The sequence below is a fragment of the Zootoca vivipara genome, chromosome 13 (assembly GCF_963506605.1).
Source record: "Zootoca vivipara chromosome 13, rZooViv1.1, whole genome shotgun sequence".
NCBI classification, from domain to species: Eukaryota; Metazoa; Chordata; class Lepidosauria; order Squamata; family Lacertidae; genus Zootoca; species Zootoca vivipara.
In genome coordinates, this window is record NC_083288.1 from 31,158,224 (window position 1) to 31,184,367 (window position 26,144).

General features: G+C 45.5%; 1 protein-coding gene across 2 annotated transcripts; it reads right to left on the minus strand.

Moving 5' to 3' along the window:
- LOC118094502 (von Willebrand factor A domain-containing protein 5A) lies at positions 1–24,887 on the minus strand. Of its 2 annotated transcripts, none has more exons than XM_035135010.2 (18): positions 24,776–24,887; positions 20,675–20,771; positions 20,249–20,457; positions 19,605–19,827; positions 18,667–18,839; positions 16,124–16,238; positions 14,620–14,801; positions 14,188–14,276; positions 13,418–13,562; positions 12,899–12,978; positions 12,706–12,820; positions 11,114–11,278; positions 10,855–10,958; positions 9,971–10,176; positions 8,082–8,267; positions 6,913–7,064; positions 5,060–5,183; positions 1–4,559 (listed from the first exon to the last, which is right to left on the minus strand). In XM_035135010.2, the coding sequence occupies exons 2-18, from the start codon at positions 20,712–20,714 to the stop codon at positions 4,480–4,482; spliced, it is 2,388 nt and encodes a 795-aa protein (XP_034990901.1). In that variant the 5' UTR covers positions 20,715–20,771; positions 24,776–24,887; the 3' UTR covers positions 1–4,479. The 2 variants fall into 2 exon arrangements, with proteins under 2 accessions (XP_034990901.1, XP_034990900.1); XM_035135009.2 differs by having other exon boundaries at positions 16,049–16,238.
- Positions 24,888–26,144: the final 1,257 nt, after the last annotated feature.

Here is a 26,144-nt window from a genome sequence, read left to right on the forward strand (position 1 = left end):
TTGAGAAGCAAAGCAGCTAGTAAGCCTGATCTTTATTAAAGCTGTTGCAACAGGGTGCTCCCCTTACACGCAGGAGAGAGGAGGACGACCCAGAACCAAGGTGTGCCTGCCCTTATGTAGAATTTTCAAATTGCCCACCCTCAAACTCCAGACCAATCCCGGAAACATCATACATACAGCACAGAAGGCGTGTAGCCCAAGACCGCCCCCCCCAAACATCATACCTACATCACAGAAAAGGCGGTCTACAACAGAAATTTGAATGTTGTTTTCCTGTCTGCCAGGTTATCTTATAATGCCTTATCTAATCGCCTTTTCTGGTAGTCTGGCCATTCCTTTGAGATGGCAATTACTTAATTCCTGAGACAATGGGAAGGTTCCCTCACCCCCTCCCTCTGAGAGAAATATTTGGTCAGTTTGGGAGTTAAAATGGTTTCAGGACTGTCTTCCTGTGAGACATGTGATTTATATATTTATGTACGTGTTTGCTTGGTACATTTATGAACATTTATTTTATATATATATATATATATATATATATATATATATATATATATATATATATATCTGACCTTAAAATTCTTATAACATTATAAAACTAGAAAAATTAAGTTTTCAAAACAATAATTACCATGTGGTTAGGGTAGATCAACGTGTCAGTGTCCACTTATCCCCAGTGTAAATATGACATATCAGCAAAAGTCAGAAATTGAAAGATAATTATAGCATGTACACGAAAATCGATTTCAGACTTGAAATCAGCACTGAAAGAACATATAAGAACAGTTGAAAAATCTCATACAACAGAAAATGAAAAAAAATTGTTCCCCAGTGATTAGGCTGCAAGTTGGGTCACACTCACTTGGAAAGAGGTCCCATGGAACTGGGCGAGACTTGAGGCGCAGGCCTTGAAAACTGGGGTGGCTGAAGTCTGGGGGGGGGCATTATTGAATACATTTGGAGCAGGTAACTCTTGGTATTTAAGACAAGAGGCACCAGAGTCTTCCCAGCAATTCTCTAAACTGCTATGTAACATCCCTCTGCAAAAAAACTCATTGGCCCCTCTAGGAACTAGCAAAGCGGTCACTTCATGTGAAGAGCTTTGGGTAGGCCTTCAGCCTTCAACTGGTGTGCTGAGATCTGCTACAGGGCTGCAGTCTGGTGGGGGAGAGGCTGTAGCTCAATGGTAGACCATCTGCTTTGCATGCAGAAGGTCCCAAATTCAATCCCCAGCATCTCCAGGGAGAGGTAGGAGAATCCTGTCTGAAACCCAGGAGAGACACCAGGAGTGTAGCTAAGACTGAGCTAGACGGACCAATGGTCTGATTCAGCGCAAGACAGCTTTACTGTGTTTCTCGATACCAAAGTCAACAACATCACCCTATAAATATACAGTGGTGCCTCGCTAGACGAAATTAATTCGTTCCACGGGTCTTTTCTTATAGTGAAAAATTCATCTAGCGAATCCCATAGGAATGCACTGATTTTTTTTTTTACTTTTTTTGGCCATAGGAACGCATTAATTGAATTTCAATGCATTCCTATAGGAAACAGTGATTCACTAGACAAATTTTTCGTAAAACGCATTCGTCTAGCGAGGCAACCTCCGCTCGAAAAATCCTTTCGTTAAGCGGAAATTTCGTTAAGCAGGGCATTCGTTAAGCGAGGCACCACTGTATAGTTAAAAAAATACCATACAATATGTATGTTGTGGTTAAAGCTGGACTGAAGACTGCTGAAGGAAGTCCACCAGAATGCAGAACTGAAGAAACCACTGGGCAGCTTAGGATTTTCACGAGGCATCCTCACTAATAAAAAAATCCAGGCGTGTGTACTTGAGGAATGCCCAACTCCAGTTTTGCCCTGTGCCTTTCAGCCATGAGCCATAAATAAAGCCAAGGAAAATTACTCAGCCTTTGACACTGAACAGCTCAGATGAACAGCTAGGACTGTCCTCTATTGGAAAGGGTGCCTGGTCAAAGTCTGGTGTAAAGATACACAAACCATGTTGGGATCTTGAAGTTGCCAATCAACAATTAGCTCCTGAGTAGCAGAAACTGGGTCACCTGGTCAGCCATCTGTATTTCTATTTGAATTATAGTAATTATTTATAAATCTGCCTTCTTTATAAATCATCATGTGCCAATTTTATGCAAATATTTTCCTTTTATTACTTATGCATTTCCACTTTTCTGGAGAGGTACAAGTGGCCACCCTAATAGGTTGGCTGCATACAGCAGAGAACAGAATTCCCACACCTTATAAGAGTTGTGTAGAAGAGGGGATTTAAGCAGGAGTTGCTGGCATGACAAGCTACATTTGCTGAAATTCCCTCTCCTACCCTCTATAAAAGGTACAGGGGGACTGCCTTCTTCTGCATTTAACCACCTTAGGGTACAACTACATTAAGTGGGCTCACAAGTTACTGAAATTATCTTGTCCTCGGGTCAGGCATTTTATTTGATCTCCCAAACTCAAAGTCCTTTGACCAGCTTAAGTGAGCTTTGGCAAAGTTTGCCTCCTATCAGCTGTGTGGAGGAACTGCCCGTGAAATGTGGCACCCAACTGCAGTAGGAGTTTCTGGTAGAAATCCCATTCTGGTTGCCTTCACAGTTGTTCGGTTAGCAGAGGCTAATTGTGGAGGAATAGAAGAGGGAACACAAGGGGATATAGAATATATAGATCTTAAGGAACTTGGAGAAGGGTGCGAAGAATGGGGTGCAAGGAAAGCTAACACATAAACTTCCCATTCAACCTGCTGAGTACTGGACCAGGCTGGCTGTATGCACAAATGGTTGGGCTTGTTTTCCTCTTAAGTTCTGGTATCTCAACAGTTGGTTATGCAAAGTATTCCTGTTCATGCTCAGGACACTCTCTAACAGCTACATCTTTCTATCTTAATATACTTGTGATCCCCGTGTTCTCCAGGCACAGAGTGCCATCTGGTGGTCCAAGCAATGCTTGCCTGCTTGGCATACAATTTCTTCCAGCCTGATCAATTTGGTGGTCTCTGTGCGGACAGAGTTTGCTTGACGAAAAGCATAAGAGGAAGTTATACCTTCCAATATGACCCAGTTCCATTCCTTGGTAAGAGTAAAATTAGAACATAAGACCATCACAGGTTGATGGCGAGACTTTGCTCTGTCTGAATCCATCTCAATTTATAGACAGGGGTCATGCTACAGCTACAAACCAGCACCATTCTGCAAAACAGCTCCACTGAGCTGAAAAGATACAAAGTATCTGCTTATCTATAAATCACACTACAGGATTTGCCAATTGCTTGCAAATACTTTCAATCAGTTCCTTTCCCCTCATTGAAAACTTTGTCTGTTGACAGCAGAGATGGAACATAGGAATACCTGCATCACTGGGCAATTACCCTTTCCCCAATTTGCAAACTTAAAATTGAAAGGTTACAAAATGCAGATCAAAAACTCAAAACTCTGTATCAGTGCAATGTAATATGAAAACCAGCATAAAACGTTATAGGTGTCAAAAAGACCATAATGCGCATGGTAAGCAAGTCCCTTGGAGGACATTTCATAATTAGCGCATCACCACTGAAAAGGCTCTCTCTGTACTGGCCATCATCTGTCTTGCCTCATTAGGTGGGGTAACATGGAGAAAGGGTTCTCTGATGACCCTAAGGACTAGGCACATAGAGCTACAGAAGACAGTCCTTCAGTTAACCTGGCCCAAATCCATTTGGGGCTTTAATGGTTAATGACAGCACTTTAATTGGGCTTGGAAACTGACTGAGCTGGTTCACATGTAACACTAAGTCAAACTATGGCTGGCCATGAGGATTTCTGGGGTGATGGCGGCTGCTGCTCTGTCCTGCTGCTGTGGGCTAAGCAATGGTTTGGGCTTAGCAGGTCATTCAAACATGCTGCTGTGAATTAAGCCATGGTTTAGCTCAGTGGGTTGTTCAAACACGGCCCTAGACCAACCGCAAGCTGTTAATCTAAGTGATCTCAGTTTAATAGCTCGTGGTTTCTTTGAGGAAGAGAAACTTTGAGCTTGGGCCTGGACAACACACTAAGCCAAATCGGAACTCATAACAGTGCAGCAGCAGGAGGAGGAGCGCAGCAGCCACAATTTCCTCTCCAGGAACTCTCACATTCCCACTTACATGTTGAAGAGAATTGTCGCTTCCACAATGAAAGACTTTCAGCACCCACCTATACAACATTCATTCTCAACACATCCAACCCTCTCCTCTGCTGTGTACTTGGCCCTCTCCCCTTCTTAAGGCACACAAAACCTTTGATTGATTGATTAATTAATTAAATTAATGTAAGGCAGCTCAAGAGGGAAGGAAACTCCAGCGCTTTTCGCAGCGAGGCTATGGCAGCATCAGAAGCAAGCACACAGCTTGGGATTGATGGGAATATAGCTGGGTACACTAGGAGGGGGGAAAGAAGAAGAGTGAAGCAGAAACTTCAGTTTAAAAGGCACAAGGTTGCAGAGAGAAACTCAGATTTCAAAAACGTCCGGGCTCACGCCGCTTCCAAGCATTGCATTGCCGGCCTTTACACACTCAGCCAGCTGAGGCCCTGCAGACAAAACAAATAAGCAGAGTTAGCTAGGATCTATCAGTGCCGCTCATCACACTGCAGCCTGTGCACAAGTAGCTTTCCAACAGGGTTGCTCATTTCTCTCCATTCTATGCCCTCCCCGTGATGGAAAAATGGGGACATCGAGATGAAGAGTGTGTGCCATGATAGTGGGACCACTGCCTTCTGCATTAGCATTTGTTTGGAGAAAATATCTATGGCGGGAGCTAGGGAGTAGCAAGCTGTGATGCCCAGACTGGAGCTCTAGTGGTGGGGCAGGATTTTTTCCTTCTAGTGTGGATGCTAAATTCACAGGAAAGAGGATCGGGCTGGACCCAAGTAGGGATGAAATAGCCCTGCACATCAAATAAAAGTTTAAATGAAGCATTGGTTGGACTGGGGAACAGAAGTTCTGTCTCATCTTCAAGCTTCAGCCTCTCCATCATTCTTCCTCACACCATCCTAAGCCCGCTCGCATCCAGCTGCTCACAACAACTCACCTGTGGTTGCATGGAGCCAGCTGAGAGCTTTAGCTTCCAGTAACTCCCACTCATCCTTCTGTTCCATGGCATTGACATGGAGCCATAGGATGGCCAGCACTGTCGCCCATGCGTTCGGGGCCACCTGGTAGCGGGAATCAGGAGTCAAAGGAGAAAAACATTGGACCCTGGTCACTCACTGGTCCTGCACAGGCATGGCAATTCTTAAGCAAAATAAAACCATGGTTGAGTGTGACATGTTGTTATAATAATAATAATAAAATAATAATAATAATAATAATAATAATAATAATAATAATTTATTATTTATACCCCGCCCATCTGGCTGGGATTCCGCAGCCACTCTGGGCGGCTTCCAACAGAAAAATAAAACACAGTAATCTATTAAACATTAAAAGCCTCCCTGAACAGGGCTGCCTTCAGATGTCTTCTAAAAGTCTGGTAGTTGTTTTCCTCTTTGACATCTGTTGGGAGGGCGTTCCACAGGGCAGGCGCCACCACCGAGAAGGCCCTCTGCCTAGTTCCCTGCAACTTGGCTTCTCGCAACGAGGGAACCGCCAGAAGGCCCTCGGTGCTGGACCTCAGTGTCCGGGCAGAATGATGGAGGTGGAGACGCTCCTTCAGGAATAATAATAATAATAATAATAATAATAATAATAATAATAATAATAATTTATTATTTATACCCCGCCCATCTGGCCGGGTTCCCCCAGCCACTCTGGGCGGCTTCCAACAAAACAGAAATTCTAAAATACAGAAATCCATCAAACATTAAAATACAAAAATCTATCACACATTAAAAGCTTCCCTAAACAGGGCTGCCTTGAGATGACTTCTAAAGGTCTGGTAATTGTTGTTCTCTTTGACCTCTAGTGGGAGGGCATTCCACAGGGACCGAGGACATTTAGGGCTTTAAAGGTCAGCACCAACACTTTGAATTGTGCTCGGAAACGTACTGAGAGCCAATGTAGATCTTTCAAGACCGGTGTTATGTGGTCTCGGCGGCTGCTCCCAGTCACCAGTCTAGCTGCTGCATTCTGGATTAGTTGTAGTTTCCGAGTCACCTTCAAAGGTAGCCCCACGTAGAGCGCATTGCAGTAGTCCAAGCGGGAGATAACTAGAGCATGCACCAGTAGACAGTCTGCAGGCAAGTAGGGTCTCAGCCTGCGTACCAGATGGAGCTGATAGACAGCTGCCCTGGACACAGAATTGACCTGCGCCTCCATGGACAGCTGTGAGTCCAAAATGACTCCCAGGCTGCGCACCTGGTCCTTCAGGGGCACAGTTACCCCATTCAGAACCAGGGAATCCTCCACACCTGCCCACCTCCTATTCCCCACGAACAGTACTTTTGTCTTTTCAGGATTCAACCTCAATCTGTTAGCCGCCATCCATCCTCCAACCGCCATGTTGGAACTATGGTTACAATTTAGTGACAGCCAAGGATATGAAGCCATGGTTTGAAGCAGGTTTGAAAACCAGAGTTTACCTTACTGCTCATTCAAACATCATTTCTATGGAGGAAGCCATAGTTAAGGCAGTTTCTCCAACCTTTCTTACAAGATGAGAAATAAGCCTCTCCTGTATCTCATTCTACATGATCTCTACAGAGGGGCTTTTGCTTGGCAATCTAAACCCTATGGCTTCGTATGTATGTATTTATGTTTGTTTGTATGTATGTATGTATGTATGTATGTATGTATGTGTGGCAGAAAATTATGGTTAGTGCTACCACATTCCCTTGTTATGTGCCCCAAAATAATGAGTGGCCCTTTATATCCACAGGCATCCAGTCAGATTGCTGTTGCCACTCTGCTCCCAGTATATGCCACTGGTTCTGCCACAAAACCTACCTGGGCAGGTGATTTGCTTGAGATCTCAGCCTCACTCAGGCCTAGGATGCTGGCCAGGTCAGAATCAAGTGGCCAGGAGCCATCAGCATTCTGCAGAGATACCAGGTTCAAGAAAGGAGATTCCTTTTTCTTGGGGGTGGGCTCAACTTCCACTGCAAAAGAGCCATTAAAAATATGATCAACTTTAAGGCAGCTAGTTTCCAAGTGAGACAGCTGAATGCAATCTCCCTTGAACAGCTGACACTGAGGAATAAAGAACAAGGGAGCTCCATTACACTTGGTACCCTGTTTGCATGTTTTGTGAAACTCTCTGGCTGGAAGCAGAATGCTGGACCTTTCATCTGACACAGAAGTGTAGTTCATATATTCTAAGGGCTTGATGGGTTGACTACTTGGGCTTGCATGCTTGCAGGAACAAGTACAGTTGCAGTATATTATGTTCTTGTTATATCCAGTTTCTATCAAAAGATGGGAGGAGGTATTCTGCACCAGCTGAAGCTTCTCGGCTCCTGTACAAAAGGCAGCCCCACAGCGTGTAGAGAAGGCTCCTAACTCAAGGTTGCTGAGAAAAGCATGGATTCCTTCATTGCATTGGCAGGACAAGTGCACTCCTTTCCATTAGTGTACATAGGACAATAGGCATATTGTTTCTGAGAGCTCATCTACACCTTGTTCTCCTTGCTGCTTTCCTCTGGGGAAACCCATGGTTTAGTACTGAATCAGAACAAATGGAAACTGAGTCTTTCATGGATTGCTGTTTGTTCCGATTTACCACTAGAGAGTGGGTTTCCCAGGGAAAAGTGGCAGGCAAAGGCAGGGCCTTTGTAGAAAGCACAGGACAAACAGAAAACCACTCAGACTCATGTTTTCCAGGCACGGGGCAAGCAGAAGTGTGGATGAGCACTGACTCTCCCTCCTAACTGGACACCTTATCACCACCTGGCAGAGAAGCCCTCGTCCTGCATTTAAGAAAATTCACCAACATTGACACTTCCAATATGTGTTGACCGACTTTCAAGCGATTCCTGTCCAGATACTGATTTCGACGGCTGAATCCCAGCAATGTTCAGGAAATTCCAGACGTATGGCAACCCTAATGTAGCTTGTCTATTAGTTCAACATATGTTTCCAGTTTCCACTGTTTCCAGTATCTGCACTGCATCCATTACCTGAGGACGGACTGCAAACAGATCCCACACATGCAGACTCATAGAAGCAATCTGCAGAGTAAGCCATGGGAGGAACTGGCATACTGCACATCATAGCCATAGGTGCTGGTGCTGATCGTCTGCTTCGATTCATGCTCATTCCTTGCATCACAGCAGGTCCACCAGGTGCTGAAAAGGGCAATAGATCTAGCAGGAAGAGAAAAGACATAGTTCATGTGATTTTTTTTTGGTTGCTGCCTTCCAGGATATAGCAAGTTTATTTGTGTCCTCCAACGAGCTCAGGGATGTCTAGACCTTGACAGCAACTGCAATGAAAGCCCACCTCTCTTACAGTTCCAAAAGAATTGTCCAGACTTCACAACAAAAGATTTGTTGTCTATCTACTCCTATCAGATGGTTACAGCAGTCACAAAATTAAAAGACGCCTGCTTCTTGGGAGAAAAGCAATGACAAACCTAGACAGCATCTTAAAAAGCAGAGACATCACCTTGCCGACAAAGGTTCGTATAGTTAAAGCTATGGTTTTCCCAGTAGTGATGTATGGAAGTGAGAGCTGGACCATAAAGAAGGCTGATCGCTGAAGAATTGATGCTTTTGAATTTTGGTGCTGGAGGAGACTCTTGAGAGTCCCATGGACTGCAAGAAGATCAAACCTATCCATTCTGAAGGAAATCAGCCCTGAGTGCTCACTGGAAACACAGATCGTGAAGAGAAGACTCCCTGGAAAAGACCCTGATGTTGGGAAAGATGGAGGGCACAATGAGAAGGGGACAACAGAGGATGAGATGGTTGGACAGTGTTCTCGAAGCCACCAACGTGAGTCTGACCAAACTGCAGGAGGCAGTGGAAGACAGGAGTGCCTGGCGTGCTCTGGTCCATGGGGTCACAAAGAGTCGGACATGACTAAACAACAACTCCTATCTTTACTTTGGCCTAGGAGCACACTTCTCCATCTCTTGAACATCCACATCTTACTATATGCATTAAAATGTAAGGCTGTCATCATGCAGTCCCCATTAGAGAATTTTCAGTGCCTCATCACAATCCTGGATTTGCATGGAGTCAGGGTGGGGTAGGGGAGCAAAGGAGAAGACAGGATAAGCAACACCAGTGGCTATGGCACAGGGGAGAGAAGGCATGAATACTAACAGGGGGAAAGTGGTTCTAAATAACACCAGAGGTTTGAGTAAAGCAGGGATGGATAAAAACTATGTTATTTTAAACAATGGCAGAGGTTTGAGTAGCATGAAGGGGAGGAAGCTGCAGTTTAAAACAAGGTTTGAGTACAGTGAGAAGTGAAAGAAGGAAGAAGGGAAAGGCACCATCTGCTATTTCGTCTTGTTAAAACTTAAAAAATAAGACCCTCAGTGGTCCTCCATCCCTGCTTTACTCAAACATCTAAGGGAGGTATGAAGAGTGGTGGCCTTTTCAGTGGTGGCCTCCCTCATTTATTGAATGCTCTCCCCAGGGAGGCATAACATACACTATCACTAGCTGTTTGTAGGTGCCAGAGAAAAAACATTCTTATTCATTGAGGCCAATGGATCTTAATTTTAGTGAGGTGTGTGTTACGAGTTGGATGTGAATTTTTAGCTGTATTGTTCTTGTTTTTTAAAGTTGCTGTGAGTTTCATGTTTGGAGAAAAGCAGCTGATAAATAATGATAATAACGATGATCATTTTGCATGCAAAATGCCAAACTACTGATGACTTGAAAGGGAACTGATTTGAAACTGATCACAGTATTTGAAATGAGCTCCCTGAAGGCGCAATCAAATCCTGGTCATCTGGACAAGTTCTGCTAGATGGCACTAAATAGATGTGAGGGCATTTGACCAAACTCTCCCTTAGTGACCGGGGCTATCACACAGTACATCTCCTTGAACTCACATGGATGGGGAACATCTCGGCGGGTGAGGGGCCCTTGAAGTGGCGTGCCCAGCTCTGTGTTAATTCCCACATAGGCGGTCTGCGAACACACTACCCCTGAACTCAGGCTCGTCTCCAGTGCCAGACGTTGCTTTTCCTTTTCCTTCTCCCCAACCCCCTCCAGTTCCTGCAGGAGGGCCTGAGCCGCCAGACGGTGAACAGGGAGCCTGCAGAGAGGGAAAACAGGGAGCAGGGAGAGAAACCGTGGGACTACTTGGCATGCTGTAAACCCTTTAATATATTCTATAACCCAGCTTTGCCAATGGACAGGGAAGACTGGATTTGGATGGCCAACTCGCTTGTGAATCAGGAGAGCATTCCACAAACTGGGGGCCACAGAAGAAAAGGTCTGTTTTCGTGTTGCAACCTTCTGGACCTCTCATGGAGGAGGCACATAAAAAAGGGTGTCAGAAGATAATCTCAGAGTCCAGACCGCTTCATATGGAAAGAGGTGGTCCTTGAGGTATTGTGGTCCTGAGCTGTTTAAGGCTTTATAGGTCAAAATCAGCACTTTGAATTAGGCATGGAAAGTAAATTGGTAGCCAGTGCAGTCAGACCAGAATCAGTGTAATATGCTCAAATTGTCTTGCCCTGGTGAATTCTGCACTAGCTGATTTTTAAAACTTGAGTATGTTTGAAAGTAGGGCTGTGAAATTTTCTAGGTCTTCTTGTTTTATCTTTTGTAAACTGCTTGGAGGGTTGCTTTTTTTATATAGATTAAATTAAACAAGCAAACAAATAGTAAGATGAGAGCTTTCCAAATCAGCCTGGAATTACAGAAAGCACATTGTTTGTCAAAAGCTATGGGGTGGAGGGCAGAGGCAATACAATACGAGAAGTCCTACCTGTCAGTCTCCTGAGAACTAAGTGAGAACTTCATCGTTTCTTTGAATGTCTGGTCTTGGAACAGGTACTGAAGAACAACAGTCCCTTCTGTGGAGCCTGAAGACTTTAGCAGAAGAGAAAGCATCAGAATTGGAAAAGGGCAAGAAGCCTTCGGAACAATACATTCTGACATCAAAAGCCACAAATAAAGTCAAGTTTTGGTATTTAGGCTAGGAGAGGCATTATTCAGTAGTTAAGGTCTTGGTGGTGGTTACTTGCCTGGTTCTGCCCACGGATCTGGGCATAAATGAGGCAGCGCTGCCCCTGGAAGATGACCTGTGGGCCTGACCCCACAAGCTCAGCCTTCAGACCAGGAGGCAAGTCCCAGCTCAGAGAGATCCTGGTCACTGCTGGCTGCAGGGCCTTCTTCAAAGACTGCAGGGCCTACGGGAAAGCAAGAATTTTGCAATGACATTAAGAGAATATCAAAGTTCCTGTTCAACTGTCGATTAAAAATAGAATAAAGTTTCTATGTGAGATTGTTTTGAAACTGTGTGAGCAATGCTTGCAAAGAAGTCAGGAGAGGGACTGATGAAGATGCCATGATTTCCCCACAAGCCACTGAACATAGATTAGAAGCCCACTGGACCGACTCTGAGCAACGCAATGACCCTGCCACATAGGGGGCACTAAAAAAGATTGGAATGGATAAGGAGACGAGAGATGCTATGAGAAACCAATTTCTTTATTCCAGCAGAAACTATGGCATTGAGATGGTGCGATGGACAGGCCTTGGGTCTACTTGTGACCCAACGACCAGTCGGAGTTGGGGAGTAGATCAGCCAATTGGGAGAGAGAAAGAGTGGGATTTAAATTTGAAACTGACAATTAACAGGGCAAGGACTGTCAGAAATTGCTCAGGCAGGGATTGCCTGTGGGTTAGACAGGGACCTGGGTTTAGAGATTAGGGGCTTTCTGTCTGGGTGGGCAGACGGAGTTTCTGGCTCTCTGAGCAGGCTCACCATAGGGCTTATTTGTTAGAGGGAACAGGTTGCTTTCAGTAGCTTTCAGTTAAACTTAAGAAATTGAACCTTCTCTGCCCACAGACAATCTATGTGATGGGCGGAATATAAATAATAAAATTATTGTTGTTATTATGGGTAGGGGAAAACAATGGCCATCCTTGAAATAATTACTCTGTCCAGTGACAGATTGAAAGTGCTAAGGTAGTTATTAACCATCTTTGAAACAAAGTATTGTACCTTGCAAAGGAAACCACTAAGCTACAACAACCCCTTTGCATAGAAACAACTAGGCCCTTCTAGACTTGCCATTCTGTGGGTAGATTCAACAGCATACTGGCAGATTCAGGTAGCACAATTGTGGGTGATTTGTGTAACAAACCCACTTCCTCCTCAAATGATCGGACTTCTTGCAATAAGGAGAACAACAGGAAAACACACTGGAAAGCATGAACCTCCCCATTAACAAAGCAGAAGGAATGTTCAACCGAAAAGGAATCTGGAGGCAACCTATGTTGCTTTTGCACAATCTGTTTTCTAAATGTCTCATAAAGAAACTCCAGCTGTAATGCCGCTGGGCACTGCTAGCTGTGTAAGGTTTCAGACATGCAGTCTAGGAGGAGAGTAGAAGGCTGGGCAAATGATCAATCCAAGGATGCAGCCCTTATGACAACTTACGAATTTGGGCTTCATGGATGCTTTGCAGAAGTAAGCAGATGTGCTATTTTGGTGAGGAGGGATCTGGGATTCCATGCTCTGATGGCAGGGAGGGATCTAGCAGTGTCCCTACAGCTCAAAAGAGATTGGTAAGGACCAGCGGAAGAGGAATGCGGAGCTCCTGAGCCTCACCTTGGCCTGCATGCGCTCCTTGCCTGTGATGAATTCAGCACTGCCTCCGGCCGCACGGGCAATGCCTTTGATGAGGGCTGTGGAGGCCCCTTCACCAATGCCAAAGGAGAAGCACCTGTCAGGGAAAGAGGAGGTGAACCTAGGCCAGGTGCAGAGAGCTGCAAGAAGCTGGTTTCCCTCTCCCTTGCCTTACCTGTGGGAGCTGCTGTGACGTCGAACTTCAGCAATGACCTCATCTGTATTAAACACCTCTCCATCCGTGAACACAAAGAGCTAGAGAGGGAGGGAGGGAGGACAGAGAGGTATCAGAACCTATCCTAGTCCCCTTGTAAACAGGGAAAACCAGCCTCACTAACAGCGACCCCCTCCATAGTGCAGCTGACACCCCAGTAGGGCACAACATCGGTGCCAATCAGCTGCAAGGAAACTCTGCTTGCTATGGAACAATCGGGCTCCTGGTAGCTTCTATGTCACTACATCTTATATGATGTCAGATACGGGGCAGACGGGGATGATATTGGGGCTGAAATGGCCTTGGGAGCCAAATTGTGGCACATGCTGGGTGGAATGAGATGCTTCGGTTGAGGGTTCCTCACCCCTGCCATAAAGGAAACTCCTGAGATCAGGCAAAAGAAAGCTCATTGCAGTAACCCTATTCCCAGGCCAGCCCTGAATACAGGAGAACAATGCCAATAACTACAGAACTCGATACCTGGCGAGGATACCCTTCTCGGCATGGCTGGTTGTAAATGGCCTGCAGCGGCTGCAGAATCTCTGTACCCCCCAGATCGGCTTGCAGCTCCTTCACCCGTTGGAGGGACTTGGACATGGTCTCCTGGGTGTATTCTACACTCTGCCTGTAGAGAGTTTCAGAGAGTCAAGGAGGCAAAGGACCTATTTTCCTCCCAAGCTCAGCCAGTTCCCCATCAGGATGTTTTGTAAACTTCCCACAACACTCCACGTTTCCACCAGAACCAGCTGTTTAATTGCTCCCCTAAAACTCACCCACTCAGGTGGATACCCCTCCTCTCATCAGTCAGTACCCAGACTGCGCTAGGCCTTACCAAGGACAGAGAAAAGATATGTTTACTCTGCAGCTAACAAGGAGGAAGAGAAACAGCAGGACTTGGAAGGCACACATGGGGAAGAGGAAGATTTGAGGTAGCCAGAGAGGAGGACAGAATTTCTAGGGGTCCAGGATATGCTGCTTTGCAGATAAAGTTTAGAAAGCAGCTTGCGAAAACATCCCTTATGGTTGGGAGAATTTTTTTCAATTCCTTGGTTAAATCTCTTGGCGCGCGCGCGCGCGCACACACACACACACACACACACACACACACACACACAAATATGAATAATCATTCTCATTGACCTCAGAAGATCAAGGAGTGTATCTAACACCCTGTTTTATTCTTTACCAGTGCCAAACATATAAACAGGTAGAGAAGTCAGAAAGTAAAAGGTCTGTGACAGTACACTCACGGGTAGAATGAGTCATAGGTGGATCCAAAGCCATAGATGTTGAAGTAACATCCCAGAGGGAGACTCTTCAGCAGGAGAATCAGGGTCTCCTAAAATAAAAAACAAAAGATGAAGCTACCATGGATATCCCAACCTACCCTTTGCAAAGGGTTGGACTAGATGACCCTCAGGGTCCCTGCCAACTCTCCAATTCTTTTATATATATAATATATATAATCCTTATTTATAGTTTTCAGTTATATGAGTGTCTCCACAACTCATGAATTCCAAAATTTTAAACATTAAATCCCAGGAGACACTGTCAAATGCCAACTTTATAATTCTATGAATACAGGCCTTCCCACAAGGATCCATCCACCTCCAGGCTTCCATTACCCTGCCTTCTCCAAAGCACAGCACCGTCCCTCCCTATGCATCCAAACATGTGGGTACCTTGGCGCTCTGAATGCGCATAGGTGAATCAGGTGAATCAGAGCTATACTCGGTGTTGCACTCCATGCTGCCAGAGCGATCCAGTAGGAAGAGGAATTCTCCAGTTGCCTTCTGGCTTGGCTTTGGGGCAGGGATGCTGGGGTACAGAGTAAGCAGAAGAGCTGGGTCCCCCATCAGCGAGGCTGTGTTTCATTGGAAAACAGTAGATCCAATAGGCATTTGGTAATATCCTTTCTTTCTTAGTATAATTTTTATTTGCATTTTTAATACAGAAACAAAAACACACACATCCCATGTCCCCTTCCCTCCACCCACAAATTATACAACTTTCATACCAACCACAACATACAACTAAATACCTAGTAACTCCCCCTTCTACCCTTCTCCTGGTTTATTTTTAATCTTCAAATTTCTTCCTCTGTTAATTTCTATCAGCTCCTATTCTGCTGGATTTACTCAAGACCTGCAAGGTTATTTACTTCTTTATACTGGTTCTTAAAATATTCAATAAACATTTTCCAGTCCTTCTTATACTATTTATCATCCTTTTCTCTTATCCTATTCGTTATACCTGCAAATTCAGCATATGCAAGCATTTTAATCTGCCACTCTTCCCCAGTTCCCTCGTTCTCCGCCTTTGTGACAATAAGATTCTAGCTGCAGTGGTGGCATATTGCAATAAATTGTTTTGTTTTTTAGGGACTTCTGTTGTTACCATTCCCAAGAGGAATGTTTCAGGCTTTTTTAGGAAGGTTTTTTTGGATACCTGAAGGCAGCCCTGTTTAGGGAGGCTTTTAATGTTTAATAAATTATTGTATTATATTTTTCTGTTGGAAGCCGCCCAGAGTGGCTGGGGAAATAATACCTTATTTAATTCATTGGAAATTACTTCCCAGAATTCCCTGATTACTTTACAGGACCACCACATGTGGAAAAAATATCCCTCTACTTTACTGCATTTCCAACATTTGCCTTTTTCTTTTTTAAACATTTTCACTGGTTTGGCAGGTGTTTATCCCCCCCCCCCGCTTGACCTATACATATTTATTAATTTTTGTAGATTTTTATAGTTTATGTCATAAATTATTAACAAATATACAACAAATAGCTTTTCCCAGCTTTGACTTCCCTCCTCCCTCCAGCAGGTAAATTAATTCAATCTTCTCGCATATTATCCAATTTAACTTACAATCACAGATTTAGGATTTATCTCATAACCGCTAGTGTTTTCATTCCTTTATAATTATCCTTAGCATAATCTACAAATTTACTCCATTCTTTATGAAATTTCTCACACCTGGTTTGGCAGGTGTTAAGTACCATCTATGGGTCATTTTCATCATATTTCTTTTAATGCTTAACATGCCGCAAAATTCATATTTACTTTCCACAAATTCTCCCATAGCTGATAATTAATATTATGACTCACATCCTGTCCTTTCACCTCTCAGCACTCTTTTGAGTTTCTGCCCCCATGTCCTCCGTTGCTGTAAGCTTTGCTCACCTGGGGCAGCCCCAGGCTTCCCAGCCTCTAGGAGGGCACTGGGTTTGTGTACATCCTCGTAATATATCAGCAGCTCCACATCTCTGTCAAATTGGTGCCCTTCAGCCAAGGAGACCTTTGGGGTTGCAAAGAGAAGCAGAGTTTGAATGCTGGGCAGAGTTTAAACCACCCACTTCTAAAGAGCTCCCACATATATTTTATGTATGCAACACATTTTAAAATATTGTTACGGATCGAGATCTTTAATTCTAAAATAGTGTGTCATGAGAGATCACTGAGGTTACAATAATCGATTAAAGAACAGATGGTGGAATAAGTATTCGGTAGAGACAGCTGCCTGCTTTTACTCGTGCAGGGAAAGGTCTTGTTTCCTTTCCTTTCAAATCTTCCTCTCAATGTTGGTTTCAAACGGACCATTCAGAGTAAAAAAAAGAAAACTTTCCCATCCTAAGGGGAGTGCTGGGACTTGTTGTTTGTGGTGAGTTTGGCTCTTCAGGTCGACAGTGAAGGCCAGAACCCCCTAGACTAAAGAGGAAGACCAACTTGTGAGGAAGTGGGGAATACAGAAGGATGTATTCCTTCAAGGCAGAGCGCCTTCTTGGTGGTGGTGCCCGCCCTGTGGAACGCCCTCCCATCAGATGTCAAAGAGAAAAACAGCTACCAGATTTTTAGAAGACATCTGAAGGCAGCCCTGTTTAGGAAGGCTTTTAATGTTTAATAGATTATTTTATTTCATTTTTCTGTTGGAAGCCGCCCAGAGTGGCTGGGGAAACCCAGCCAGATGGGTGGGGTATAAATAATAAATTATTATTATTATTATTATTATTATTATTATTATTATTATTAAAGTTTGGGAGACAACATGTGAGTTGCAGACTCAAAAGTGACCAAGGCAGCCATTGTCAACTTCTCTTTGTACATTAGACACCAAAGCTAGGGATCTCACAATATATATGCAGGTATGTGTGCACAAAGATGTATCCATCACAAACTTAAGTAAGTAAGATTAAGTTTGTAAAGTAGAACTAGAAAAAAGTGATATATTAAGAATATTAAGGATGAGACAGCAAAGACACAATGTTAATAAGAACTCAAAGATTAAGGAATGGTGAGTATTGAGGGAGGGAAGTCACACGGGTGTATTGTTTTCTTTGTATGGTTATTATTTTTGTATTTTGCATTTTTGATTGATCAGTATATATATTTGGAAAATAAAAATAAAAAATATACAAAACATAGATGTATCCATCACAGTTCAAGGGCACAGTCCAGCCAGGCAAAAGCGCACAAAATGGGCACCAAACTGCAGTTCCCAGTCCACTTCCAAAGCTTGCAACATGGGTTGCGGGGGAAGATGCCTTCAGCTTGTGTTCTTAAGCCACAGGAATGCACTCAAGGATCAGGCCTTCTCTCCTCCTTCTATTTGCACTGTAATGCTTGTGTTCCATCCCTTGGTTACACTGCAGTGAAGTTTGCTTATGCATATAGCAAGTTAACACTTGCATCCACTGAGGTTATCACCCCAGGACACAGTAACGGTGGGTGGGGATTTCTGCTTAAAGAAAAGTGGCCAGACCTACTGAGTTGGGCTTGTCATGAAATGAGCAACAATGCAATTAGAAAAATAAAAAAACACTTTAAAGCATTAACAGCATCTAAAACCAGTTATATATCCCTGTAGCAAGCAACCCTAAAGGTTAATCGCAAGGAAGACTTGATGCACCTCAGCAGAGAGCACATTCCATAAATGGGGAACCACCACCCCAAACACTTTGTCATGGGTCAGGGCCAACCAGGCAGTACTCAGTGATGACATCATCAACAGGGCCGACAGCAGCGCCTGAGGTAGTCCATACTGGGCAAGATGCTATTTTAGGTACATGGGTCCAAAGCTGGGAATAACTTTGTATGCCAATACTGAGACTTTGAATTAGGCTCGGGGGCTCACTGGCAGCCAGTGACTTATATTATTAAAAGGTGCACTTATAGTATATATATTCAGATTATAGGTTCATCATGGGCTCATTCAGGATTTAAGGCAGGCATCCCCAAACTGTAGTCCAAAACATCTGGAGGGTCAAAGTTTGGGGTGCCTGATTTAAGGCCACACCAGACATTGTTTAAAAATAAAAGCAGCCACGCAAGGCCAAAGAAAGAGCCAGTGGTGCTGAAGGAAAGTCATATTCAGACAAACAAAACAACACTGTTTCCTGCCATATGGTGGTCTCAGTCAGAATTGCCCCCTGCCCACAGCTCCCATCTCACAAACTGCAAGCATGGGGAGGGAGATTCCAAACAGGGCTTGTAGTGGTTGCAAGAGTCAAATGCTCCCTTTCCCAAGCCATGGCCCCAATCCAGTTTACTCTTCCCTTTCCTGTTATTAGTTTACAAAAGAAAACCAGCCATGCGAGGCCACGTATGTACAATGGCACATCTATGTCAGCCATTAGACCTAACCACAGATTTTGTGTAAAAATTTCTAATGGAGAATGAAAGGGAACAAACGCATCCCTTTTCAGAAGCTGTTCCGTTCACTAGTGTACCTGGGCAATCGTACGGTCTTCTGCCCTGTAGCGCAAGGGCTCAAGGGTGCATTTGGACTCCACACGGTTGATGCCATAAGACGACTCCAGTGTGGCACTGAGGCCGAGGGTGTAAGGAAGCTTCCCCTTGGGCACTCGTGGTATGCTCTTGGTGACATTGCCCCCTTCTGAGCCTGCAGGTGAGAGAGCGAGAGTGATGGAACACAGTGGACAAGTTCTCATGAGGAATAAGGTGGGAAAACTACATTAGCTACCATTACACAATGTGCTGCTATAGCACACAAGGGAGGAAGTGGGTTAAGAGTGGCACTACACTTTGGCTTAGTAGCCAAAGAATGAAGATTCAGCAGCAGAATGAAGATTCAGTATCCAGAGAGTGTACTGTATAATTTCCGGCAGCCAATCTGAATGTTCTTCCCCATTTATTTATTTATTTATTTATTTATTTATTTATTCATTATTATTATTTTAAGAGGCTTGTACATGAAAGAGAAAGGTTGACCGATGAGAGCCCAGCTGGGGATGAAGTACCAATTTTACTATATGGTCAAAGACCTGGTAAAACAACTTAAAACACTGAAATCATGCAGCTTCTAAAACACACAGAGTTAAAATATATGATGACTTCTACAAACCAAGAAACAAGTAATTGTAAGAAAATACATTCATGGGTCTTTACAACAGGAAAGAGAAATCTAGCATGTTTCTGTCATCATTTTGTTTGCGTCAGCCAATAAGAAGGCAGAACCCAATTCAAAGGTCTTTGCTGGGTAATTTGGTAGGATGGGAGTAAAAAATAACTCGTCTCATCTTTATATGGGTTGCATACAAAGGAACACAAAATGTTATAAATCCACAGAGCTTAGGGAAAACAAAGCAGCATTGCAAGAGGCTTGTATGTGGGGCTAGTCGGTATGTTTGGGGGTTCAGGTGCTTACCCTGAGGTGCATAGCGGGGGTTGAGGACAGCAGGCAGGACAAAGCGGATGGCACCGTCAGGCTCTGGAGCCAAGGCCTGGACGTAGGAGAGCTTCAACGTGGCCTCCCCATCGGGAGGGAGGTTACCCAGGCTGCAGGTGAAAATGTCACTGGTGTTTGCTTCTCTTTCAAGCAGGAAAGCCTGCCGGCCTTCAGCCAAGGCATCCTCATATTCCTGCTCTGCCTGGATTGGGTGATGGAGAAGAGAACAACATCAGGGGTGAGGAAGGCAAGGACACAAGCAGGTGTGGTCCCAAAAAAGCATTCCCATTTTAAAAACAGCTGTCGACCAAAAGCTTCCATGCTTTGGCAACTTTACCTTGTGAAAGTAAATTATATGCACTGTAGTATCTACAATGTGACTTCAGAATTAGTACAATAGGTTAAAATCACAACCAAGCTGCAGCAGAAGAGGCCAGGAAGCCAGGGTCCCCACTACAAAAACTGGATCTTGTTAGGCACTCTTTCTTTTAAGCACAACATGTGAGCTTCTTGGCACAAATCCTGCTTGTAGGCACAGAGCCCTATCTAGGGAAGCCTCTGCCTCCCTTCTCAAACTGGCTACCCAATGCCAAAGGCCCTGATTCTCCTCAGACCTTCCATACCTGTTTCTTCTCTCGGATCTGGGCCTCAATCCGCGTCCCACCAATCAGGCCCTCAAAGGCGTATACGGCAGCTTCGTCATCCAGAGGGAAGACAAACACAACCTCCACTGGAGTCTTCTCCTCATTGTGGTAGCGGAGCTCAGACACCACGTCAGCCACAAAGCCTCGGACCACCACATCCACAGAGATGCTCTTCAAGGGCACTGGGGCTAGGAGAGAACAAGGAAGGCTCAATGTCTGGCCCTGTGTACACTTTGGAGAAACCCTCTCCAGTCATCTTGGCTCCCACTACCAGGCCGGTCAGTTATTTAGGATAACTGAACCTACACCATCACATACCCTAAACTAGAAAGCTGTATATTGGCAATTTAGACTTCTTGCCGTTTTGCACCTGCTTAGCTGAATAACTATAAGCAGGTAACTTACCAGGTTCCTCGGACTTTGTGACAAGGCCACAGATCATCATGACAGATGGCGGTGATGATCTTTGTGGAAGAATTGTTTTCCCAACAATTCACCGCAACTGTAGAAAACAAAGATTAGTTTTTGGCTAAAGCGACAGAGAGCTCAAGTAAGTGGGTGTAATTAAGAAAAAATGATTAATAAGCAGTGTAGATATGTTAGAATACAGGTCACCAAGGTTAAAGTGTGTGTGGGAGTTGAGTGTTTATCCCAAGGAACTAAAGATGGAAAGAGTTCAAGTGAGCGAAGGGGACCCTCTTATTATTTCAACTAGTATCGTGAAGCCCGTTAAATTAACGGGTGCTAGAACGGGAGGCGGAGCAGCGCCGGAGGAGCAGCGCCGGTGGCAGCCCAGGAGAGTCCTGGTTTGGGTGAGTCCGTGCAGGGAAAGAGGCCCCTCATGGGCTTTTCGGGGGGACGGGGACACTCAGACTCGCGATTGCACCGCCCGCTCCGCTCGCAATACCCTCCCCCCTCTTCCTCCGCCCCGCGCACACTCTGCCTCTTTCTCCGCTTTTCCTTAAGCGTCACAGGCTGGGAGAAAAGGGCTGTAAAAGACAAACTCGCTCTCCTGTCGTGCCCCGCGGTCGAGCGCAGAGAGGGCCAGGGAGGGTTGTCAGGAGGAGGTGTCGGCGGACCAAGATGGTGGCATTGGGCTCCGGGGCCATGGCAGCTGCGGGAGCCAGACCTGGCTCCTCCTCGTCGTCTTGCTGCTGGTCGCTGGGGGGGGGCTGTGTCCATTGTGCTTCCCCCGACATCGTCGCATCTCCTGCCGTGCGCACACATGCCCTCCCGCCTTTCCCAACCCACCCGGAGCAGAGCTCACCTCACGCCGGGTGGGGGAGGGGTTGGGATGCGGTGATGGGGTGGGGAACGGCGGCGGCGGGGACGCGAACGCACGCGCTCCATCGCGCGCTCGCGTCACAATCCCTCGCGGTCCCTTTCCCTCTTCCCCTCGCGCCGTTAGTCGGGAGGCGAGGCGTGGAACGGCGGTTTGGAGGGGAAGCCATTGAGGGAGGGAGAACCGCATTCCCCCCCCCCGGGCTCAAGGGCGCGAGTGAATGCGCGGGGACAGGGAGTGCGCGGGGATTGAGCTCTGTGTGCGTCCAGTCCCTGTGTCCGTGGGGCACATGCGCAGTGGCGCAAACCCAGGGACACAGGGACTGGACGCAGAGACACAGGGACTTTATTATATAGGATATGGCCATTTTTATACTGTAGCAGCAGAAAATACCTGGTATTGCTCAAAAATTGTACGGAAACTTAAAACATTATAATGCTGTTGGGTGAAAGAGAATGCTGTATACAATTCTGGGGGAAAATGGTAAAAATGTTTAGCTCTTTAGTGGTACACAAATAAGGAAAGGCTTTTCTTGTGAATTCATTAATTGGGAATAAGCACTATTGTTGATTCTTGCAAACTCTATCGTCATCTGTCCTAACACTAATCTTGTTTCTCAAGACTCTGAACTTTATGTAGCCAAAATGGGACCCTCTGTGCTCAAAAGGAAAGTTTCTTCAGATGCAAGGGAAGCTCAAGTTTTGCAGAAGTTCAAAACACCAAGCTTTTTAGAGGAGAGAATGCTTGGGGGAAGGACTCTCCCCTTCCACTCAATCAAAACTTGGGTGGCTAGCAATCCTGTAAAAGGATTCAGTTCCAACCAGCTAGCCAGGATCAGCATTCCACACACTATAACATTTTATGGCCAATTTCACTTACAGATTGCAGGCCACATTTTATGCAATTTGCACCTCAGTTCTCATTTAAAGGTAAAGGACCCCTGACAGTTAAGTCCAGTCGCGAACAACTCTGGGGTTGCTGCGCTCATCTCACTTTACTGGCCGTGGGAGCCGGCGTTTGTCCGCAGACAATTTTTCCGGGTCATGTGGCCAGCACGACTAAGCCGCTTCTGGCGAAACCAGAGCAGCACACGGAAATGCCGTTTACCTTCCCGCTGGAGTGGTACCTATTTATCTACTTGCACTTTGAAATGCTTTCGAACTGCTAGGTTGGCAGGAGCTGGGACCGAGCAACAGGAGCTCACCCCGTCACAAGGATTCGAACTGCCCCCTTCTGATTGGCAAGCCCTAGGCCAGTGATGGCGAACCTGTGACACGCAGAGCCCTCACTGCTGGCACACGCCCCATCGGCCCATTCGCGCTGTTGTTGTTTTTCCCATTTGTTCTCTCGCTCCTCCTCACGGTACAGCTTGTCTGCTGTTAAAACCCGGATCCTTTTTTGTTGGTGTTGCTGGTAGCCAGAGATTGGTTTTTAACCCTTTCTGTGCTGTTTTTTCTGGCGCTTTGGCAGACAATGATTGGGTGTAACAGCGTTTGTTTTTTAACCTGTTCTGTGCTGGGTTTTTTGGCACTTTGGCAGACTATGTCGGTGCTGCGTGTTAGTTCCAGAGAAGGTATTATTCGTCATTTATTTCTGTTCTCAACCCCCCCCCAAAGCAAAGCAACCCCCCCCCAAAACTCCCAAACTTTGGTCAGCAGCTCCCCCCAAAAAGCTCAACAACTCTGGGCACTTTGTGATAAATAAGGGTTTTTTGGTTAGGTTAGGTTAAATAATTAGTTTTTGGTTTATGAAATACAGTTATATATTACAATTATACCTTTTTGTTATTTAAACTATAAATATCGTGAAATTATGGTTTTTTTCTCGAAGTGACACACCACCCGAGTTATGCTTGGTTTTTTGGTGAATTTTGACACACCAAGCTCAAAAGGTTGCCCATCAGTGCCCTAGGCTCTGTGGTTTAGACCAAAGCACCACCCACGTTCTCATTTACCTCTCCTTAAACACGTGACTGCGAGTCTAGAGGGAAGGTTAAAGGACCTCAAGGGGTTACCGTGAGATTCTGTGTTTATTGAGATTTCTTGCCTGCTCCCTGGAGGGGCCAATTGTTTCCCCTACTAGCATTACACTGGTTTACAATCAGTGTTGGGAAACGCCTTCTAATTTCCACTGCACGAGGAAGTGTAGGGCTTGGGATCAGCTACGGAACAGTGCAAATCACTACTCCATAATGCAAAACCACAGACACACCTCATGATTACTGAGTCACCCTTGAGATCAATGACAGAATTAACTGTTCCATAGAAGAGCTGGTCAAAAGTGTTTGGGTTCCTGGGTGGAGCTGCAACAAACACTCCCCACCCTTAGTCAAGATGTGCTATTGCCCAGGCAAGGTACTATGGCACCCAAAGGAGAAAACCGGATAAGCAGAAATTGGTGTAGCTGCCGTCTCTCCCTGGCCATTTTTTTTAAAGCTAACAACTTGCTGTCTTTCTATAGCACACAAATCTAGCTGCCTGAGGTGCTGCCTCACTCTGCCTAATGGTAGGGCCACTCTGCAACTTTCCCCCCACCCACTGCAGGGCACAGATGTCTAACTCTGGTTGTACCATGGGAAAAAACATCCACAAGCCCAGGAGAGGAAGAAGAGGCCCCTGAAGAACTTCTGAAGTTCTTAAGTCTCACCCGACTACATCACAGTCCCAAAACATCTCTTCACTGCAGCAGCACCACCACAGAATGCACCTCTGAGCACATGCAGAGTGCCCGTTGGTGGAACCAACATCCTCAGGCTCTGGAATAAGGGCGCAAAGTTTTAGGATGAGATTACCAGGCTTCTAGGCAGAGTTGTCCACACACGCTACATTTAGAAAATAAAACGGGAGGGGAGAGATCAGACCTACCAACCATTTTCTCAATATTGCAGGAAGGGAAATTCTTAGTGGCAAAGGAAATCGCTGGCTGTAATAAAGCAAAAAGCCCCAAGAAGCAGTGAAGATATGACAGAATATTGATCGCCAAGGTTAAAGAGCGGGTGAGTGGTGAGTGTTTATTCAGAGGGAAGAAAGATGCAGGAAGGTGGGAAGCAAAAAGGGATTTGAGTCCCAAAACAGATCCAGACGTAAATACTAAGGTAACGGAAATCCAGATAATCTAGTCGGGGCTGATTTTTTGTTTACAAGAGAGAGAGAGAAAACGATGCTATGACGATGCGGTAGAGACGAGCCCACTCGTAAATCATTTGCAGTAAATCATTTTCTTACCTCAAAGCGCCCGCAGAGCTCAATCGACGTCCTTCTTCCTCGTCTCGCTCTGCAAACAGCGGAGCCAAAGCGAAAGTAAACCTTTCTGAGCAGGATGCAGAGGCACTTCCCGTTACTCCCGGCTCCGCCCCCAGCCAGGGAGTGTCCACAAATTCCTTACTAGATACTGGTGCGTCAATTTTTCCTTTGCATCTTTAGGCCATTTGCATCTTTTAAGATTAAAGTCATGGTGTCCTCTTGTTCTCTTTATTAACACTGTTGGAACACTTGATGACCCCACTGGCCATCTATTTTGTGTGACTCCCAGGAAACCAAATTTAATATGGGTCTAGCAGAGAAATACTCAACTAGTGTTTTCCCAGTCCTGCCATTCTTGAGATTATAAATTGAGCATGTGTAGGCAGTGCTGGTGGCCAAGCTACAAACACAATTGGTTCCGTAAGTCTGTACTTAACCTGAAGTGTACTTAACCTGAAGTGAACTTTCCCATTGAAAGTAATGGAAAGTGGATTAATCCGTTCCAGGTGGTCCGTGGAGTACTTAAACCGAAAATACTCAAACTGAGGTGTACTTAAACCGAGGTATGGCTGTATTTTGATTGCTAGGCAAGGCTAACTACTTTTTAAAAGATGTGACTATAATATTTAAAATTAAGTGCAATATATATATATATACACACACAACCTCCAATCAACTCTACAATCCATTTCACACACACACACACACACACACACACTAGCTGGCCCTGCCATGCGTTGCTGTGGCTTAGTCTGTGAAATGGGCCCTCAGAGTCTCCCTTCAGACCCCCCCCCTGTAGGCCCCCCTGTGGTTTAGTCTGTGGAATGGGCCCTCAGAGTCCCTGTAGGTCCTAAATGGGCCCTCAGAGTCCCCCTTCAGACTCCCCTGTAGGCCCCACTGTGGGTTAGTCTCTTAAATGGGCCCTCAAAGTCCCCCTTTAGACTCCCCTGTAGGCCCTAGCTGGCCCTGCCACACATTGCTGTGGCTTAGTCTGTGAAATGGGCCCTCAGAGTCTCCCTTCAGACCCCCCTGTAGGCCCCAAATGGGCCCTCAGAGTCCCCCTTCAGACTCCCCTGTAGGCCCTAAATGGGCCCTCTTCCCCCTTCAGACCCCCCTGTAGGCCCAACTGTGGTTTGGTCTGTGAAATGGGCCCTCAAAGTCCCTGTAGGTCCTAAATGGGCCCTCAGAGTCCCTCTTCAGACTCCCCTGTAGGCCCCACTTTGGTGTAGTCCGTGAAATGGGCCCTCAGGGTCCCACTTCAGACTCCCCTGTAGGCCCCACTTTGGCTTAGTCTGTGAAATGGGCCCTCAGAGTCCCCCTTCAGACTCCCCTGTAGGCCCCACTGGGCTGT